The sequence below is a fragment of the Dipodomys merriami genome, unplaced genomic scaffold, assembly GCF_024711535.1.
Source record: "Dipodomys merriami isolate MVZ:Mamm:240054 unplaced genomic scaffold, mDipMer1.0.p SCAF_13, whole genome shotgun sequence".
Lineage (NCBI taxonomy): Eukaryota > Metazoa > Chordata > Mammalia > Rodentia > Heteromyidae > Dipodomys > Dipodomys merriami.
In genome coordinates, this window is record NW_027202604.1 from 26791823 (window position 1) to 26813968 (window position 22146).

Below are 22146 nucleotides of genomic sequence, written 5' to 3' on the forward strand. Positions count from 1 at the left end.
GTAATATCAAATAGGATTTTTTTTTCCTTTTCTTTCTCTACTTGGGTTTAAACTTAGGGCCTTGAACTTGCTAGGCATATGCTTTGCCATGAGCCATGGCCCCAAGCCTTTTCTGCTTTGTTCACCTTTCTGGAAGGACCTTCCCTTTTTGTCCAGGGCCAGCTTTGGACCACATACTTCCTGCTTATGTCCTTTCAAGTGGCTAGGTCGAGAGCATGCACTATCACATTCAGCTTATTTGTTGAGATGGAGTCTCACTGACTTGTCTAGGCTGGTCTCAAATCTCAGTACTCACCAACTCTTCCTCTGGAATAGCTGGGATTACAGGTGTGAGCCACTACAGTCTTGGAGCAGTCTTAATACTATTTGTTTATTCAGCTGACATTCACCAGACATCTGTAATATTCCAGGCTCTATGTTAGAATACATAGCTTACTAGTCAGTGTCTCTTGCTTATCATATTCCACATGACAACCCTCCTGAAGACGGTCATTATGACTCTGTGCTTTTGTCCTTTTGAATGGATATGCATATCTCCTTAGCAGTGAGGTGTTGTTCTTCATTATTTGATTGCCTTGAAATATTTCAATTGATTGAACATCTATTAAATGCCTCTTAGATGAAGTGCTAGAGATTCAAAGGAAAAGCATGCCTTCTGTTCTCATGAGGTCCTGCCACCGGGTCAGGGAGACCAAGTCAGCCCATGAGATCAGAAGGTTTAATTGAGGAGGAGAAGAGGGGCCGCCTGGGGAATTCCCAACTTGGAACTGTCCCCTGAGAAGAGACCAGTGAATGAATTCCCAGCAAGTAAGGAGTCTCTTGCAGCTAATCCTCAAAAGCCACTCACTCTATCCTGCCTTCTGCTCATCTTTTGTGCCACTGTGCTGGCAAAGGCAAAATGTCACCTAACATCTACCTTGTCTTTTGACGAAACTATTACAGCATTTTTTGCTACTCTGAATCAGACACCTGAATGCGTACTCTTGTTATGTTTGTTGTGGAGCTGAGGAACCAATCCAGGGCCACATGCATGCTAGGCAAATGCTCTACCACTGTGTTTCATCCCTTGCATGCTTATTCATTTGTGTATGTGTATGTGTGTATATGTGTGTATGTCAGTACTGAGGCATGAACTCAGGGCTTAGGCACTGTTCTGTAGCTTTTTTGCTGAAGGCTAGTACTTTGCCAGTTGAGTTATAGCTCCACTTTTTTTTTGGTGCTTCGTTGGAGAAGTCTCATAGACTTTGCCAGCTGTGGTCTTCAGATCTCAGCCTCTTGAATAGCAAAGATTACAGTGTGAACCATGGGACACCCAGTGAGTGCTTATTCTTTAGTTTGTTATTTAAGCTTTCTACCTCAGTTTCCTCATCTTTGAAGTTCAGGTAATGATCACATCTACCACAACAGAATCCATGTAAGAACTGTAACTGTTAATCCACAGCAAACATCGAGAACACTTCCAGCCCCGATAAACTCATTAAAAGTTATCAGGTCTTATTTTCGATAAGCTTAGGTTTTAGTTATCAAAAGCACATAATCAAGCTACTCTAATCTATTCACACTTTATTTTTTCCCACAGTTAAGATTTAAGTTGAATACTCTTTGACGTAGGCATTTTCCCCCGTTTTGATTCTTTGAAATGCTTTATTTCCAGTTAACTACATTAAAAAATGTGGAAAGAACACTTAGCAAGGAAAGTATCCTCGGGGAATTGAGGTCTAGAAATAACTATTGGAAGAGCACAAGGACCCTCTTGTACCATCACAAACAAAGAATAAAAGTCCCAGTTTACTTGTGTTCACAGAGTGCAATTGATATTCAGAGAAGGGACCATCCAGGGAGAAAAATAATAACATTTTACAGTGATCATCTTCTTGGAAAAATATTCATTTTGGTGGAGTAGAACCCTCTAGAGCTCAATTTAGACCATGGGTAGGACAAAGACAAGGTACAGATACCTTCTTTTTATTATCATGGCTGTATAAGTGAAGCCCCGTCTGCCTGGTCAGTGCTCTAGATAAGAACTCAGCAGGTTGCCCACCAGCCATGTTAAGTCATGATTCCTCTTGGTTCTCAGTTCCACAGGTGTTATTTTGATCTAATTGTGAGGCTGTGGGCTGGGAAGGTGGCTCAGTGGTAGAGCGCTTGCCTTGCATGCCTGAGGCCCTAGGTTCGATTCCTCAGCACCATGTAAGCAAAAAGAAAAAAGCCGGAAGTGGTGCTGTGGCTCAAGTGGTAGAGTGCTAGCCTTGAGCTGAAGAGCTGAGGGACAGTGCCCAGGCCCAGAGTTCAGGCCCCACGACCAGACCCCCCCAAAAATAATAAATAAATAAATAAATAAATAATTGTGAGGCTGTGTTTATAGGGGAATTTTCTGACATATGAAGGGAACCGCAGAATTGTTAAGTTTTTTTCAGTTTTTAATCCTCCTTTCTTTCCATTTTGGAATCCAATTCAGAATCAAGAGTTTGAATTCTGATCTTTTTTTTTTTTAGATAGGCCAGTGGTTCATGCTTATATCTAACTACTCTAGGGAGACTGAGATGGGAGGATCACAGTTCAAAGCCAGCCCAGACAGAAAAGCTTGAGACTCTTATCTCCAGCTAACTACCAAAAACAAAACAAAACAAAACAAAAGCAGAAGTAGAGCTTCAGGAACAGTACTCAGGCCTGAGTTATATATGTATGTATGAATATATATAATTTATATCATTTCACACATGTATTTTTCCTGTGTTAGAAACGTATATTCTTATTCTGGAGTTTAGAATTATATTCAAAGTAGATTGGTAGAAGACTTAGAGGTTTATCTTTAAGCTAGCTATACATCTCATTTACCTAATAATTATCCCTAACAAATCACCATAACACAATTGCATGTTTGCCATCCAATTTGCATATGAAAACATGTTTTGGTTTATATTCTAGAGGTATGGGAATAACATCTTTTTAGCTTACTGCTTTGAATTTTCAAGTTATATACTTGGCTTATTCAGAAGTTTCCGGTAAATCTGAAACTCTGCAAGGAATAAAGTTTTGGGTTTGGGAGGCATCACTAAAATCATTTTCATGGCAACACTGTAAGATTTCTTTTTCTGGCCCTTTACAGCACCTGGCTTTAACATGCATGTGCTTTCATTCTGTTAGAATAAAGTTGGACGAGGTTAAAACTGAATATACAGAGTAAGCAGGGTTGTCCTTGAGAAGGTGACCTATCTCAAATAGAGCCACTTAGTGAAATGACAGCTAATAATCAAAGTCACTTTTTATCAGTTTCTTAGCTGGAAGGTTCAAGGACATTTTAAATTAGCACCATGTGTCTTTACTGGCCTGTATAAAGGAGATATGTGTATTATGTTTCTGTAGATACTACAGATTCTGCCTTCAATACAGAGCCAAGGAGGGGCTAAGGGCCTGCTGATCTACCCACCCCAGTCTCGTGAGAGCCTATAAAAAAGTCCCCCGTGTACACTTCCTTCAGCCCTTCCTCTAGCTAAAAGTCTAGTTCATGGAGTATTTATTTATAGGAATAGATGGAAATGGCTACCTAGAAAGGGAAACCTACCTGATCCTATTTTTATCTCATGATAGATTTCCATCTGCATGCTAATGGCCTTTTAAGAAAATGAACAGCCCTACAGGCTAATCATCCCTAATTCAGAAATCCAAAAGGTTCCAACATCCAATACTTCCAAAGTGCCAACTTTATGCCCTAAGTGGAGACTTCCACACTGACCTCATATAACAGGTCAGTCAAAAGGCAGGTGCAGGGGCTTGGAAGGTGGCTCAGTGGTAGAGCGCTTGCCTTGCATGCCTGAGGCCCTGGGTTCGATTCCTCAGCACCACATAAGCAAAAAGAAAAAGCCAGAAGTGGCGCTGTGGCTCAAGTGGTAGAGTGCTAGCCTTGAGCTAAAGAGCTGAGGGACAGCGCCCAGGCCCAGAGTTCAGGCCCCATGACCGGACCCAAAAAAAAAAAAAAAAAAAAGGCAGGTGCACTTAAAATACTATAGAAAATTAAATTAACTTCAGGTTATGTGTAGAAGATGTATGAAACATGAATGAATTTCATATTTAGACTTTCATGTCATCTCCAAGATACCTCATTTTGTGTATACAAGTATTGCAAAAAAAAAAAAAATCTAAGCTGGGTGCAGGTGGCTCACAACTATAATCCTAGCTACTCAGGAGACTGAGATCTGAGGATTGAGGTTCAAAGCCAACCTGGGCAGGAAAGTCCTTGAGACTCTTATCTCCAATTAACCACCAGAAAACTGGAAGTGGTGCTGTGGCTCAAGTGGTAGAGCCCTGGCCTTGAGCTGAAGAGCACAGGGTCACCACCCAGGCTCAGAGTTCAAGCCCCATGACCAACCAAAAAAAAAAAAAAATTGTAGAAAAGTCCAAAATTCCCACAGCTTCCTGGATATATTCCTAGTAAGGGATACTCAGTCTGTATAGCAAGCACAGTCTTCATTAGAAATGCTTAGCCACTAAATGTTTTGGTCCTACCTCCCTCAGATACAAACTTTGCAGTGTGCCATCAAAGGAAGGGCTCAGTGACCCCCAAATCTACTTATCCAATAATTATAGTTAGAGGGATTATTTGAAGTAATATGAACATGTTGTTTGCAGTGGGAAAAAACAAGGTCACATAACTTCATATTTAATATTTAGAATTCTCATCAAGGCCTAAGAAGAGGAAAGGCCTTACTTAGTATGTAAACTACAGGAAATGCATGTCCAACCCAGGAAGTCAGTGTCAGAAAAAAAACAAAACAAAACAAATTTACCTCTTTAAAACAGTTAGTTGGAGGAGGATCAATGGTTGTTTTAAGTGTAATTTTTTTGGTTCTTTTATTAAAGTCTATGGGCTCCCTCTTGTGGCTTTCTGAAAAATTTCAACTTCAAGGAAATGAGCAATAAGGAAATCAGTTCTTTTCCAAAAATTAAAAACATTTTTCATTGCCTTATTAAAGAGAAGGGAGAAGTAAGTAAAAGGAAGAAAATTGACATTGATGGGAAAGTCAGTTAGGTAGGAAAGTGACACATAAGATATTATTTTATAATAATCCCCAGCATTTACTACGATTGGCTTTGTTTTGCTGGTTGTAGGAGATAATGCCCTTGACACATTATCCATTGTCTCCAATATGCAAATAACACCCCCCCAGGTAGTTATTGGAGCCCGCGTGTGAGTGTGTCCTTCCCTGTCTTTAGCTAAGCTGTACAGCTACTGTCTGAGTGAATGAAAAGCAAATATTTCATGTTTGTGTACTTAAAAGAAGAAAAAGCGAGGTGCTGGTGGCTCATGCTTGTAATCCTGGCTAGCAGGCGGCTGACAGCTGAGGATTGAGGTATGAAGCCAGCCAGGGCAAGAAAGTCTGTGAAACTCATCCTCAGTCAACTACCAAGAAGCCAGAAGTGGGGCTGTGTCTCAAGTGGTAGAACACTAACCTTGAGTAACAGAGCTCAGGGACAGCCCCTCACCCCCAAGGGTGGGGGGAAAATACCTAACACTTTTATACCACTTTCTTTCTTTCAAATGAAGCCTGGAGTAGGCTAAGTACAATGTATCTAATTACTACTTCACATAGGTAATCCAAACTAGTTGGGAGATGGAAGTAGGAAGATCTTGCTTCAAGCCATTCTGGGATGGGGTCGGGAGAGTTTAGTAAAACCCTATTAAGCTTGCCACCATGGTTCTAGTGGGAAGTATGAGACTGGCCCAACCAAGAGCACAAAAACACTTGTCTGAAAAATATCTGAAGCAAAAAGGATTGTGTACATGCTCAAGTGGTAGTGTATTTGCCTAACAAACACAAAATCCTGAGCTTAAACCTTCTGAAGTGTGGGGTGAGAGACGGGGTTGGCTGCCCGGAATCTGGGAGAGGATGTGGGTTTGATCTGAAAACCTTGGGAAATTTTCAGCAATTCACTGCTGTTCTTTTTTGTTGTTGTTAGTTACCGGTCTCCGGAAACTTGATGGACCTTTACAGCAACCAAGGCTTGCCACCGCCAGGCCTTACCATCAGCAACTCCTGTCCAGCCAACCTTCCCAACATTAAAAGGGAGCTCACAGGTCCGTAAACAAACATGCTTCTTACTGTAATATTCTGTATATTATAATCCTTGTTAGGCAGAGTTAGTGTGATAGTAATGTATGTAGCCAACTCCTGGATCTCCTTTCTTCCATCTCTAGTTATAGAAACACTGTGTGATATTTTAAGATGGAGAATTTATATTTGAAAATCCTGGTTGCCAGTATTTCCTGAGATCCTGGCGATCATGACCATCATTTCCAGATGGCATTGGTCACCATGTCTGTGACCGCCGATCCCATTTGGGTGGCAGTGGAAGGCAGCACATCATCTTTACATTTCTCCACCAACCTGGTGTTTATATTACTTTTGAATTTCCCTTTAGGGAAATTCACTTAAGGCCATCGTTGGGTAAGGTTGGGCTATATTTCTTATATTTTCATATGCCTCCTGTTGCTTTTACTAAATCACATATAAACAAGCAAAAAAATAATGAAATGGAGCAAACACAGTTTTTTTCTTGACACATGTGCAGTCAGCTGTTTTGTCACCTTATTTAATGTTTTAGAAGAGGCATTTGACCATTGAAACGTGACAAACAACAACAACAACTGTGTTCGAGCGAGCATTCTCCCCTGTTTAGGAATTCTCCTGTGGCAAGTTTTAGGGATCTTGCCCCCCAGGTCCTTGCCTCTTGTAGAGGTAGGGAAATGGGCTGAGAATGTGGCATACGGATTTGGTGCAAAACAGCTGTTTCCAAGAGTTATTTCAGAAAATAGTGGTAGAAGAAAAACATATTTTTTGTTTTACACATTAATATATTTGAGTTAAAAGGGTAATTAGTTAAGAAGTGAAGCTATCCAAAATCAAAAGCAAGTAAGAACCTTACCAGAAAGTAAACACATGACAACAAAACAACCCCTAAGAGTCACTGAAGAGAAGTGTGCAGAAGTGAAAACCTGTCATCCTCCTTCTATGAGAAAAGAAAAAAAGCAGAAATGATTTTGATGGGTCATCCCAATTTAGTGAATTCAGCTTCTATATTATATTATCTGTATATATCCACATATATGTAAATACAGTCACGAATTACCTAATGACCTGGATATGTTCTGACAGGTGCATTTTCAGATGATGTGCAAGCATTATAGCATGTGCACTTACCGAAAGAAGGCTGTAATGTCACCAGTTGCTCACATCTGATAGGACCATTATCATATGTGTCACCTCTTGATTGACATGTCATAATGTAGAACATAAATATAATAACCTCTATATAACATATATACACACACCTCAGCCGCTGTAAGTCATGCTAAAATATTTATATTTTAAGAGAAAATTGTAAATTATGGTGTGTAATCTATCAGGTATCACTCTTGAAAAGAACTCTTAGAAGTTCCTGATTCAATAGAAATAGCATGTTTTGTTTATTCTCTGTAAGCAAAAATTAATCTCTCAGCACAGAGATCTCACCAGAGTTGGTCTGCACAACACAACTTTCCAAATGAATTACTACCAAGTGCCTCTGGCCTCTGGCCCTGTTTTTGTATACAAATACTAGTAAAAAGTTGCTCCTGCAAGTTAAGTGAGGGTCTCCTAGCACATTCTTTGGAACCTAACTACACATTCTGAGAAAATGAGTTCTGTTCCATGAACAATTGGAGGACCTGCTAACTCCAGCATGGGAGCTTTTACTCAGTTTTTATGTCAAGGCGTTGTTACAATGGCATCAGAAATCACTGAAAAATTATTTGGCCTGAAAAGCAAATTTGATTTCTGGTAGTAGAATATCAACCACAAAAATCTGTACCTTTGTTATTTATTTTATTCTTTATAGCACTGGAATGTGTTAGAAGTGCCCTGTGAATCTTTGCCATTGGTAGTTCACATTTGTGAAAGCTTGAGTTTTTACATATATTTGGTATGTATGGCTTTTGAAAAAGTATAAGTTTTTAAAGATGTCATTTAGAAAATTATATTTCTTTTCAGTTAGGGTAATACTGTATGCTGACATATACAGAAATACCACAGTGAGCCTCCTCCCATCAACTAATACATGTTAACAAAAGTCTTAATGTGCCAGGTGCTGGTGGCTAACTACCTGTAAATCCTAGCTACTCAGGAGGCTGAGCTCTGAGGAACACAATTCAAGTCCAGCCTGGGCAGGAAAGTCTCTGAGACTCTTTCATCTCCAGTTAGTCACACAAAAGAAACCAAAAGTGGTGCTGTGTCTCAAGTTATAGAGTGCTAGCCTTGAGCAAAAGGAACGCAAAGATTGCACCCAGGCCCAGAGTTCAAGACCCAGGAGTGGCAAAAAAATAAATAAATAAAAAAACGAAAAATAAACTGTCTAAAATGGTATTTTTTTCTGTGTGTTGGTGGCTTGTGCCTGTAATCCTGGCTGCATAGGTGGCTGAGATCTTAGGATTACTGTTCGAAGTCAGCCTGGGCAGAGAAGTCTATAAGACTCTTATCTTCAGTTAACCACAAAAAGCTAGAAGTAGGGCTGTGGCTCAAATGGTAGAATGCTAGCCTTGAGCACAAAGAACAGTACAGGCCCTGCGTTTCAAGCTCCAAAACAAACAAAAATTAAATTAAAAAAAAACACAAAAAACTATGTTTTAGAATTCAGTCAGCTTAGCATCTGTATATGTAGCTGAGTTGTTTAGCTAACATTGTTGTGTCTGTCCAATAAACAGTTTCAATTTCTAATTCCTTCATTCACGTGCACAGCGTGTATTTTCCCTACAGAATCGGAAGCAAGAGCATTGGCTAAAGAGAGGCAAAAAAAGGACAATCACAACTTGAGTAAGTCGGTTTTGTTTATGTCCCCTGTGACATTTGATCTTCATAGACCAAAACATTTTCCAGAAATTGATCTTGGTAGTCATTAAAGGTACCTTCTAGGGAAGAAAAAAAAATTTTTTCCAGAGAAAATAAATATGGTATATATTTTATTTCTGATTAAAATGAATTTTGTGTATAGACTTATTTTCTCTGGAGAGTTCCTATTTCTTTCATTTGTTTATAGTAGGAGATTTTTGTTTTTGAGGAGATTTGATCCTCAACTACACAATTATAAATACTTTTCCCACTGATACTGATAAACAGGGATTATGGGATCTCCTCCTCCTGTGAGATTCAGAAGAGAAAAGAAGCAACTCAGAAGGGGACTGTCTTTATCTTGTCTGAAGAAAATCTGATAGCATCGAAGATACGTTGTTGAATTTACTCAATGAAATCTTCAAGCTCTTCCTATAAGAACTTAAGTTCATGTTTAATATCCTCAGGGAGGGGAGCACAGTGAAAATGACTGGGCATGAAGGCAGGAGCTAGTTTGTACGTGAATCTCTCACCTTCCAGTCTCAAGTCATCGTTTTCTAAGTTGTAAAATCTGAGTCCTATATAAACACTTTTCTCCTGACACAACAGGATAGAAAAGGGCAGATTTTTGAGTCCCAGGAATGATTGTGGTTTGTTTCAGTTTGATGTGTCTTTCCATAGCCTTTTTTCTGTGCACTTAATAGACATCCGTACAATACATGTGCACACAATGAAAAGCGCTGTTGTATGTGAGCACAAAACATCAGAATTGTATACCATCCATATATTGTTACCACCTGACTTAAAAAAAAATGAACATTGTGTTCTGAAGACCTTTTGCTGTCAGAAACCTAAATCAGTCTTGTTTTTAAACATTATTGCACTGGCCACTTGCTAGTGGCTCACGCCTATAATCTCAGCTACTCAGAGGCTAAGATCTAAGGATCATGGTTCAAAGCCAGCTCAGGCAGAAAAGTCTATGAGGTTCTTATCTCCAAATAAGCACCAGGAGACTGGACATGGAGGTGTGGCTCAAGTGGTACAGTGCCATTCTTGAGCAAAACAAACTAAGGGACAAACCTCAGGCCCTGAGTTCAAGCCCCAGTATTTACAAAAGTTTTTTACTTAAAAAAATAAAAAAATCCTATTGCATGGTATTACACAGTGGACTACAAGCCACTTGATAAGTCTTCTACTGCTATGTGTTAGTGTTGTTTCTCCTTCTTGCTATTAAAAACATTTATGCATACCATTTTGTGTGCAGAACTAAGAAGTAGACTGGTGGGGTCCTGGAAGGTCTTAGTTTTTACTCTTACTTGTTGCAGTCCTCCCCAGTTTCTATGTCAGGTATAGTAAGTTTTCTTCATCCTTTAATCTAAAGTTATAGACCACTGTCTCTAAGGTCTTCCCTAGTTTCCAAATCATTTTAAGATATTTTCTAAGATGTTTTCTCTTTTAACTTAGAAATAAGATAATGAGCCATTATCCAAAACTTCATGTAAGTGAGATATGGAAAAAGAAAGTTAGATCTTGTCAAGAATGATATTTACATATAAGTAGATGCCGAAAACTCTCAGAGTTGTCAGTAAATTCAAACCCAATAAGCTGCAATTCATGGCTCTGAAACAATCATCATATCTCATCTAACCAGTGGAAATTAATACCCAGGGTTGGATTGCCCTTTGACCCAGTTCTTTTTCTTCTAGGAATTTATCTTTTAAGAATATTTGCCCAAATTTTTTTACTTATTCAACCATTACTGTTGATCCACGCCCAGTTGTGTATGGGAACTTTTCTACAGAAGTGAACCAGTCAACGTGTTTTCTACACCACATTCAAGTCAGGAGTTTTTCTACCAGATACTACTCAGGGGAGGAGCCTGTGGTGGAGTTGTTTGTGTATATGCTGTGCTAGTGCAGGTGTGTTTATGTGGATGCATGGACAAAGATCTAGAATTCACCTTTAATGGAGATGGGCACAAGTTGTACCTACAAGTTGTATAGTTCACTTTCAACCTAGTGTCTAGTTAGTATCAATTTGATATTTTAACAAAAAGTTTACAAGCTTCCTGTTGCCTTTATAATAAATATTTAGCAAGGAAGTCGTACACTAAAAATAGAGTATGCCACTTCTGAATGTTGACAGTGAAAGGTGACAACAATGTTGACAATGTTTCTCACTGCTAAGTGAGAAAAGACAGATGCACACTCATTTTTAGTGTAATTCCACTTCAAATGTGTTGTCCTTTTGTGCCAGGCACCTATGGTTGCTTATAATGTGATAAATATTGAAGAACACTATAAGCAGTTTAATAAAATATGCAACTATTGGATGGTGCAAAGTTCCATGAGGATATGAAGGACAGCCTGGGAACATGGGTGTGGAGCATGTTGAGTCAGTTTTAAATAGGATGACCTGGGAACTCTCACAAGTAAATTTGAGTCCCTGTCTGGAGGACTTGAGGACAGGTGAAGATACCTTGAGGAAGTATTCCAGGCAGGGAGAAGACCATATGCAGTCCTAAGATGGTGAATGTATCTGGCCCAGTTAGTGGAACAAAAGGGAAGGAACACCAGTGAGTCACCTTGGCAGAGGAGTGGAAAGTGAGATCAGAATAGTATGAGCAGTCCACTCCTTGTAGGCCGTCTAGATACTTGACTTTTCTCTAGAATAAGTTGGAAGTGCTGGGAGGGTTTTGAGTATGGGTTGGCATGCTGTGACTTACGTTTTATCAAGATCCCTCTGCCTGCTGTGTTATCACCAGTCCGGAGTGGGTGGGGAGTAGTGGGCATGGAGAAAGCAGAGATGCCAGCCGGAAGTGTTAGAGTAATAATTCAGGCAAGGAATGATGGCAGTATCTCTCAGGAACTGATGGAGGTTGGAAGAAAACAGAGTCTGGAAACATTTTCAAACCAGAACATCACATTGGATGGTAGGTGAGGGTTGTGAGAGAAAGAGAAATACAGAAGGGATTCACATTCTGGCCTGAGCCACTGGAAGGATGTTGTTGCTATTAAACGAGGAAGGTTTCAATTTAGCCTCCAAACAGAATGTGATAGAAAAGATCCGAAGCTCATCTCTGGAGGATCTGGGCTGTCTGGTGGATCTCCACATAGAGATGTCCAGTGGTCAGGTGTATGAGAGTTCCAGAGGAATAGCTAGACTGGAGATAAATGTACAGAAGCCAAGCAAGCTATTCAAAACCGGGAGTTAGAGATTTCCAAAAATTAAAAGTAGATCAAAAAGACTTCATCCACTGTGTATGCCTACACTGAAATGTATTTTTATTTTTAAAGCATAAAAATAATCACAAGGGATATATAAGACAACAGTATCCTACATATATTCACTATATATATTTTATTATTGTTTGAATGATTATAGGCTGAGGAAAAGCAAGAAGAATGTCATGTTTGAGAGTTTTAGAGGATGTTAGCAAGTAGATTTGGAATTTAGAAATTTCTTTCTCAGCACCTTTGACTGTCACTTGTTTTTGTATTTTATAGTAGTCTAATGATAAGACATTATCTATATAACCAGCTTAATGACTGGAAAACTCGTCCACGACAAACTTTGAATTTATATAGTGAAAGTTGTGAATAATATTTATCTACAAGTTTAGAGTATCAGTGGGTCAAATATAGGTATATCTTAGGGTATTCAAGGTAAACCTAATTTACTGGGCCATTTGGAATTTTATTTGTTAGTTGAGCTAAGTTAGACACATTTATTATCTCATAAGTCAAACTATGTTATCCTCCAAGGAGAAAGTGATAACTTAGTTTAACATAACAGCTGGACTTGTGGGTTAGAAATTCTGCTAAGTTGCATGGTATCGTTAGAAATGTTAGATTTAAGTTCTAGGGCTTTGCTACACAGTATGGTGGCCGCAGGCCCCTTACCCCTGTTGACCCTCTGAAATGTGGGTAGTCTACGTTGTGATGTGCTGACATGTAAAACAGCTGGATTTCAAAATTTAGTATAGGATAAAGAAGGTTCCCCAACTAATGTATACATTTTTGTATGCCTTCTATCAATTTACCTACTAAACTGATAATGGTTTAGAAATAATGGGTTTAATGGGGGGAGAAGGTCAGGGATGGTAAGGAGAAACAAAGGAGGAGGCAACAATGCTTGATAAGAAATATACACATTACCTTGCTCATGTAATTGTAACCCCTCTGTATGATATTTTCACAATAAAACAACTTATTAATAATCATTTTAAAAAATTTCAGGAGATGGAGGACAATGCAAAAACCTCCCAATGACTGACAGTGGACTGGTTTTAAGGTTAGCGTTAGATGGAATAAAAAGATATCGAAAATTAATATAACCTAGAAGAAAATGACACTTTGAAAACTCTGAAATGTTAACACTTGTCATTAAATGCACTTTGAGATATTAAAAAAATAAAATATTAATATTACCTCTTTTACCATTTTAATAGGGCCACGAGGGTATTTAAAAATTACATATGTAACGTCTTGTGTTTTTTTTAAGCAGTAGTGAACTACAAGAAGGGTTTTTTGTGTTTTTTAATCTCATGAGCCAAGACACTTTTATATGTTTTTGAACAGTTAAAAAGAAATCAAAAGAAGAATAATGTTTGCTGACATGTGAAAGTTGTGTAAAATTCACACTCAGCATCGTAAAGAACTCTTAAGATTTTCATCAGTGCATTTGCATTATAGAAGATACACTCAGTTGAGCCGGGCGCTGGTGGCTCACGCCTGTAATCCTAGCTACTCAGGAGGCTGAGATCTGAGGATCGCGGTTCAAAGCCAGCCCGGGCAGGAGAGACCGTGAGACTCCTATCTCCAATAAACCACCAGAAAACCGGAAGTGGCGCTGTAGCTCAAGTGGTAGAGCGCTCGCCTTGAGCTGAAGAGCTGAGGGACAGCGCCCAGGCCCAGAGTTCAAGCCCCACGACCGACCAAAAAAAAAAGAAAAAAGAAGATATACTCAGTTGATGTTATTTTGAATTTCGTCAGCAAAAATTGGTGGAAATTTGTTTTCTCTCTTGTTATTAGTACAGTATGCATAATCCTCAGTTTTGGAGCTTTGCCTCCAAGCAAGAAGAGCTCACTCTCTGAGCTTCTGCATCAAGTTTGCTAAGCTCTGCTATTCTCTAGTGTTAAGTTTGAGTTCTGTTAATTCTCTTATTGCTAATGATTGTTTTATCATTTATACTTGAGGTCCCTGGGTTGTTATAGCATCAGGTGAGAAATCATGTATCTAAGGGCTTTATAAATGCTGCAGTCCTATACAAAGGTAGCTCTTGTTTTTTTGTTTTTTGGTTGTTTTTTTTTTTGTTGTTTCTTTGTGCATTAGCCACAATATAAAGGAAAAAAAAATGCTAAGGACAGGGGAAGCTAGGTTGAAGTTTACATTGTCCTGACCTGGTGAAGTTAATGTGAACATACCTTTAATGAGATGTGCTAAATGCATACGTGGTACTGTTACTAATAGACCTTTCCTGTGCTCTTTTCCTGAAGTTGAACGAAGAAGAAGATTTAACATAAATGACCGCATTAAAGAACTAGGTACTTTGATTCCCAAGTCAAATGATCCGTGAGTACTATTGCATGTTAATCTGTCCCATATATTTTTCAGACCTTTGTATTTCCCCAGTTGTTGAAAAATATTAACAAAAATTGAAAAAGTCCCTGCCCCCTTTTCCTTTGGTTTTTGAAATACTACTTACATCTTTCTTTGCATTAATTTCACCAAAGTAAATTTTAAGACTTTATACTGAGGCGACTGATTGGCTTTGAGTATAAGGAACTGGTCTTTCTGAAATTCAAGAATCTTTAGAAAATGAATTCCACTGGAAAAAAATTCTCTTAAAAACTGTTAATTCTCAAGAACTGTTAAAACAATTTGTAGATAGTGTGCTCTTAGGCTTATTTCAGTATCTCTAAATAGGCACTGATGAGCAGAAACTGAAAATTTTTATTTTTATTTATTTTTTGGGGGGGGAGGTCCGGTTGTGGGGTCTGAACTCTGGGCCTGGGTGCTGTCCCTCAGCTCTTCAGCTCAAGGCTAGCACTCTACTACTTGAGCCACAGTGCCATTTCTGGCTTTTTTCTTTTTGCTTATGTGGTGCTGAGGAATCGAACCCAGGGCCTCAGGCATGCAAGGCAAGCACTCTACCACTGAGCCACCTTCCCAGCCCCTGAAAACTTGTAAATTCAACAATATTCAAAAAAGACAAAAGGTCAAATTTTAAAAAAAAATAAAATTTTGCATACTCTTTGTATGTTTTAACAATCTGGAAAAATAAAAGAGTAAAATTTAATTTAATTTATTAAACACAAGTCAGCTAATTGGAGTTTCAGCCTTTCATTTCTCTCTACCTCCCCTCTCAGAGATAATGGCAATAAAGATAATTTTCTCAAGTCTTCTGTACCACCTTAAAACTACTTGCATCGTCAGCAAATAGAACAACAAATATACAATTTTTATCCATTAGAATTTGGCCCATTTGAAGTAGGGGGCTAAGAGGATATATGTATTTTAATGGCCCCCACAGGCATTTTTCTGAAATTAGCCTGTGAATATGACCTTTAAGCTCCTAATAAAAGGTAAAGATGAAATCAAGCATTATTCATGCAAGGCTTATTAAATTTGCTATTCCCATTATTGTCAGGGAATTTGTAACAAAATAAAATAAAACCATTACCTATTGTGAAGTGATTTGATGAATGTGCCAGCACAATTTTCATCTTCAACATTTGGCTTTCCTAGGTTCCAAGGAAAGGCATTTTCCAACTGAAAACACTGAAATTCTCAGTTGTGCAGCACAAATTTATCCTACTAAAGGGCCGTGACCTTCATTTCCTATGGCCAGTCTTGCATGATAGTTGAAATTGAATTCCCATTTTCCTGTTCTTTATCAGCTTCCACTTTTTAGCATATTCTTTTAAACGGTGGCCTGTGATTCTCTTTGGTAACATATTATAAAATTATGGGGCTGCAGAGAAAGCCAGTATTTGCATATCTTCTTTCCTCATTGTATGAGATTACTTAGGTGTTTATAATCTGAACTGATAATGATCTCCCTCTGGAGGCCTTGTTCTAAGATGAAACAGTATAATCTGGACGGTAGTTTTCCCACACTGGGATTCCAGAATGTGCCTTTTGTGAGGGCTCATTCTGTCTGATTCATATCTCCACCCTTATGCCTTGCCGTCCCACAGCAAGTATGCTTTAGTTAATTTCATATATGGGAGACCTCTATATACTTCTGTATGACAAAAACGGTTTCTCTTATTACGTAGAAAGCCCTTTCCTTAAGCCCAGAATTGTGACTGACTAGGTCTCTCACGTAGAGGTTAAACCCTAAGATAACCAAACCTTAAAATCCAAATGGCTACTTGGCTTAGAAGTTCTAATTGTAGTTTTTCCAATTCTAGAGGCCCAGGCAAAGCATTGTTCATTATAAATATGTTTCTCTCTGGCTGCTGAAGTTTTCGTTACTTTGAATTTAGCCCTGAATGTTAGGTTTCTGTACATACACTGGATAGCTCAGGACACCTCCCTAGCTTGCCATCTTGGTGCTCAGACCCCAGGGACTCACACTAGGAATTCTCTGGGGGATTGATGTTGTCCTCCTGGGGGAACTTAGGTTTTGTTCTAGGATAACCCATGTGAGGATCTGTTACTAGGTGACTTATTTCAATGGTCCATGGTTCTATGATGCCACTGATCTGCTTTTAGCAGTTGTAGGTGACAAGCTCAATAATTCTCCATACATCAGATGGTTTTTGTCATTATGTTATCATCATCATCATCACAATGGGTATTGTCTGTAAAAGAGCTCATATTAATTCCAAGTAGTATAGAAATATACATAAATATAATTCTTTTTTGGGGGGAGTGCTCTAAAAATTTTTAAAGAGCTGTCACTTACATTTTCATGGGGGGGGGTCTTAGCTTTCTTACATATAGCACATAGCAGCACTTACTGATTAAGAACTGAGAAGCACAAAGCTCTGGCTAGCTAGATGACAACTCTCTTATAACATATCTGAAGGTACTTAGTTCCTAGTTAGTAAAGGATAATCGTATCAGTACCTACACAATGATGATGTTATTATTACCTGAGTTATAAAACACTTCAAAGTTTATGTGGCAACTTAGTAAGTGCTGTAGACAGTTATTTTAATTTTTAATTATTGTATGGAGCATTTAACACAGTGCCTGAATTATGGTGTAGATTTTTCACAGTATATTCATATAAGATGTCTCTTGGCTCCAATAACACATCTATGACATTGCTCATACAAGTGTGGCATCATTTTGTAGAGGCTGAAATGGATACAGAGAGAGATTAGAGGCTTGGCAGTACATGCTAAACATCTCACAGTCAAGCAGTGGGATCTCACAGGACTTTTTTCTTCCATAGCTTATTCTGTCTTAAGTGAATAAACTTTTATTGTCCTAGCAACCTTTTTCCTATTCAACATAGTGTTTAGGGATACTGATTTGTAGTCAACAGGATGGAATGTAAGTCTTGGTTTTTTCCATCTTATATAAGTTTTGTGATGTGGGACAAGAGAGACTGTCTTGAGATCCCTCTTTCCCACAGCGCCCTTCCCTCCTGTTCAGGTACTCAGGTGGATCAAGTATGGGAACTTACACCCAGTGGCAGGCAGGATCTGTAAGCATTTATTGGTTAGAGCTGAAGGACTGGAATGTTTTGAATACTGACTTTTCACTATGTCTCAAATCCTCAAAAGGTCCTTCCATTTCTTTTTGTCTTTTTTTTTTCTTTGTCCCAGGGACATGCGCTGGAACAAGGGAACCATTTTAAAGGCATCCGTGGACTATATCCGAAAGCTGCAACGAGAACAGCAACGTGCAAAAGAACTTGAGAACCGACAGAAGAAGCTGGAACATGCCAACCGACACTTGTTGCTCAGAATACAGGTACCTGCCATGCTGTGTATTAATAATACAGTAGATTACTGACGGCAGGATGGGAGGAGGAAGAAGATAATGAGCCATAAGGGAGTTGGCTTATATAATCCTATGTAGGATACCCTTACTGTTTGGAGAGTCTGTGTTTGTGGCATTGCTTGCTTGTAAAAAAATGTATTGGTCGCTCCCAAATCAACACTGGTGTTACTTTCCGAAGTGGTTTGTACACAGGTGCAGAGTGACAAATTTGAGTAGCCTATTCTGCTCATTTACAGTAGAGGTCAGCAACTCTGCCTGAACATGGTGGCCTGCCCTCCTTGCAGCTGTCATACTATAAACAAGTTGGCCTATTAAGTATTATGTTTCTCACATCAGTTATTTTTATGTTTAGTTTATTTTTTGGCAACGTTAGCCTCGCACTTCCTTGGCAGGTGTACTGTCACTTAAGCCATACTTAACCCTTTTGTCCTTTAGTTATTTTTCAGATAAGGTCTTGTGCTTTTTTGGTCCAGGACCAGCCTGGAACCAAACTCCTCCTACCTATGCTTCCTGTGTCGCTCGGATGACAGTCGTGTACCGGCTTGAGATGATGTTGAGATGGATTCTTACTTTTGGCCGGGGGTAGCCTCAGACCATAATCCTCTAGATCTCTACCTCTGAAGTAGCTGGGACATTTTTTGTGCTTAAAATGAGATGGTTTCAAGTGTTATCTATTGTTGCTAAGGGCAAGAGGACTATGTTGTGCCTTACAGAGAAAACACAGGTGTTAGATAAGCTTCAGTCAAGCAGGGGTTACAATTCTATTGGCTTTGTGCTCAGTATTCATGATTCTATAGCATATGTCAAAAGGTATCTTAGAACAGAAATATATATGTATATATGCATAAACCAAAGCTATGTGTGATCAGTTGATGAAAATATTGTGACTAGGTGATCCTGTTCCCTAGATCTCCCCTCCCCGACAGGGGCAATGATTCTATGTTCACTAATTCAGTGTTTGCATTGACTTTGTAGAACATACTATAATGAACATTGACAATACATGTTAGATAGAAGATGTTTAGTATTCGTAGGCAATAAGGAACAGTCAAACCCATGTTTTTAGGGAAAACAGGATATAGCTATTGGAGTTAGCCATAGGTAGTGCATTTATGCCATATATACATTTCACTCAAACTGTCCGCTTTTGGAGAGAGAAATATTAAATAGTGTTAATTCGCCTGTTATTCTACCAGCTACTCACTACCACATACTCACCAGTATACAGAGGAGCCCTTTAGAAAATTGGCTCTTAGTACTTGGCTTCTCCTGCTGCATTTCAGGATACAAGCACCTCTGAAGTTGTTGTCAAGGGCCGACTCTGCCATTGATCAGAGTGCCATACAAGCCTAGTTTTAGGTCACTTGCAGCCTTTGACCAACCCGTAAGAGTCAACGACCCTATCTTCTTGAATAGATGGACCTCCTTTTATAGATTTACTGTAGCACCGGGGTTGCCTCTCAAATTCTCAATGTCACTATTCACAGTTATTTAATGGAACAGCTGTACAAAGCTTGACACCTTAGACCCCATCATGTTTCTCCTAGTGGTGTTCATCCTGGATGCTGAACTTACTGAATAGAGCACTTCATTCACAATAATGGTTTCCAGGCCTCCCAGTGTTCCACAGAACTACATCTTCCATTCACAGCTGAGGCAATCCTCAGCCATGGGGCTGGAAGGTGGAAGGTGGTTCAAATGTAGGGATGCTGTTAGAATCTCAGTGATGAAGTAATGAAGAGGAGAAATCATTTCCCCACCCCCTTTTATTTTTGGCTTTTCTTGTTTGTTACAAGTTTCAGCTCTTCCATAGGTAGCCGTAGGCATTTATTTAATCTCTGGTACTTGTTATATACCTATTTGTAAATACAGTTTATGCTAATGTGTTATTTTTCTTATGCAAGTATTGGAATGTAAGAAGTAGATTTAAAAGAGAAGTTTGATTTGCTTTTAGTTCAAGTTCGCAAGCACGTATACTCCTGTGAAAGAAGAATATTGTGAAATGTGCATACTGGAAATTCCACAGTGATGATGTCTTGGTTGTTTCTCATGACTGTGAGCTGTGAAGCTGCCTTAGGATGCCTGCATAGTGGAGAAAACACTGTTAATTATTAGCAGGGCTCTTTGGGGCAGTAGAGGTAGAATGCTACAGATTTACCTCGCTTGGAAATATCTGCTTTACTCAGCCGACATTTTTCAGTAAACAGCAGAGGATTGGAGTAGGTTTGTTTGTTTTTCAAAAAGACAATCTGAGTGTGTAGAGGTACTGTTGCTATTAGCTTGTTGGGGGGTCATTACAAGAGCCCCTGTTGTCAGCTTGGGCCTAAGGGCTTTATTTCATTTTCAATCTAAGTGATGCATACAGAAATTGTCACAGAAGAAGGAGCATGAAGCCCTATTATCAGAGGAACTGTCATTTTATTAAACAGCCCAGGGGTTTAAAATGATGTCTGGAGAGACTCTTTTTTCTGGAGCTTGTGTAAGGGAACATGCATGACTTTCAAGGCCACCCTCATTTCTAGGTTTGTGGGCAAAGGCTAAGAGGCCATCATGAGGACAGTTCTTCTCTAGTAAGTCCAGAGGACTTGATACATATGTATACCAGATTTTTGTATGTTATTGCATCACAAATTTGGATTGATTGACAATAAAGAGCCCCAGTGCTTCTTAGGGATCAGTTGCGTCCCCATGTTTCATCGTAGGGGTGTCTAGGGATACACAGAAAAGAAAAGGGGGAAGAACTTACTTTGAATGAGTGTTGAAATGAAGTCCTAAGAGCCACCTAGATAATTAGAAAATATACCCATCAGCCAGAGCTGTTGCTTCAAAGTGCCACTGACTGGGTAGTTGAAACGGCAGAAAGGGGTGGGCTCATCATTCTGGACGCTGGAAGCTCTAGTCAAGGTGTAGGCGAGTTTGTTGTTTCTGAGGCCTTTGCTCGGCTGGCAAAGAACCACCTTCTCCCCGGTCTTCATGGCCTGCTCTGAGTGTGTGGCACACCTTTTCTTCTTATGACACCACTCTTGTCTTGTTGGGTTAGATCAACCAGTGCAACCTTATAATTCACCTCTTTAAGGGTGCAGTCTCTCAATAAAATCACATCGCCATGTATTGGAGGCTAGCACTTCAACAACAAAATGTGGGAAGGCACCGTTTAGCCCCTGATAAGAAGGAATGTGCAGGAAGTGTAGGAGGGAACCAGTCTCTTTATGCATGAGAACTAATTTGTTGAATTTTTTTAGAAAACCATTTCCCTTGCCCAGGTTGAGATAGGATAAACTGAAGCTTCAGTTGTTGTGTTACCATGTACAAGTTTTGCCATCACCCACCAAACTTTACTTCTGGATAGCCCTAGAGTTTTAGTGATTTTTTTTGTCATTGTACCCCTCATAGACCAAAAGAAACATTATTTTACTTCGTTCTGAATAACTTACAGAACATTTAGGCCTTCACAGCTTAGTAGCTATTTGGGGGGTGAGGGGGAAGTAAAGCATAAAACCTGGAAGAAAAAAGAACGTTTTAGATTTTATTTTATTTTTTAAGTAAGTACAGTAGCTGTGAATGCGATTTGTGTCCCTGCGGGGCACCACACTGAGTAATGCAGATAGGCTGTATTCCAGATTACGTACAATGAACCTTGTCTCCTCCTGCATGCAGATGCTCCTGTGGTCCTAGCCGTAGCACCTGTTCCCCCTCCCCCCCGCAAAGCAAGCAGTGATGTAGCTGAAAAGTATGCAGTACATCCTCAGGAAATCTTTCATGTTTTAGTATTATCTTGAAGTAGTTGTACAGAAAGGTTTCAGTTCAACGTTTTCGTTTATGATTACAAAGCATTCTTGGTCAGTGTTAACCCTTTGGTTATTCTTCACCATCTCTCCCAACCTCACCTGGCCCTCGAGTTACCTGGTACCATTTCCACATGTGTGCATTGAATATTATGATACAGTCACCCATCCTCTCTCTGTCCGTTCATCTTCTCTTAAATCTTTGAGTATCTTCAGGTCAGTACCTCAGTACACAGCTTAGGGACCATGAAATTATGTTACTATTTACTAAATATTTGTCTATTATTAGCTTGCATTTAAATTTCTTTTATTGTGTGCTGGGATGTAGTTCAGTGGCAAAGTGCTTGCCTAGCAAGTACAATGTCCTGGGTTCAATCCCTAGTACAAAAAAAAAAAAAAAAAGACAAGAAAATATACAGTTCAGTTTCTTTTCTTTTTCTTCCTATTGTTGGCTAATCCTCATTTAAAATTTTTATTACAAAGGGACATCTTTGTAATATATTGTCTTATATTACATTTTATATAGATGATGTAAT

General features: G+C 39.1%; 1 protein-coding gene and 1 long non-coding RNA gene across 11 annotated transcripts in view; one reads left to right on the forward strand and one right to left on the reverse strand.

The window, feature by feature from the left end:
- Mitf (melanocyte inducing transcription factor) overlaps positions 1-22146 on the forward strand; it is a 216450-nt gene that overhangs the window by 189249 nt on the left and 5055 nt on the right. For 7 of the 9 annotated variants that reach the window (XM_070018953.1, XM_070018944.1, XM_070018945.1 and 4 more), the window contains exons 6-9: positions 5959-6076; positions 8772-8846; positions 14360-14435; positions 17648-17795. In XM_070018953.1, the coding sequence (XP_069875054.1) occupies positions 5959-6076; positions 8772-8846; positions 14360-14435; positions 17648-17795 (417 nt within the window). The remainder of the gene's footprint in view (positions 1-5958; positions 6077-8771; positions 8847-14359; positions 14436-17647; positions 17796-22146) is intronic. The other 2 variants (XM_070018947.1, XM_070018946.1) reach the window with 1 other exon arrangement.
- Positions 17018-19379, reverse strand: LOC138824748 (uncharacterized). Of its 2 annotated transcripts, none has more exons than XR_011371172.1 (3): positions 19044-19379; positions 17506-17705; positions 17018-17174 (listed from the first exon to the last, which is right to left on the reverse strand). It is a non-coding gene; the product is annotated as an uncharacterized lncRNA (long non-coding RNA). The 2 variants fall into 2 exon arrangements; XR_011371173.1 differs by having other exon boundaries at positions 17506-17807.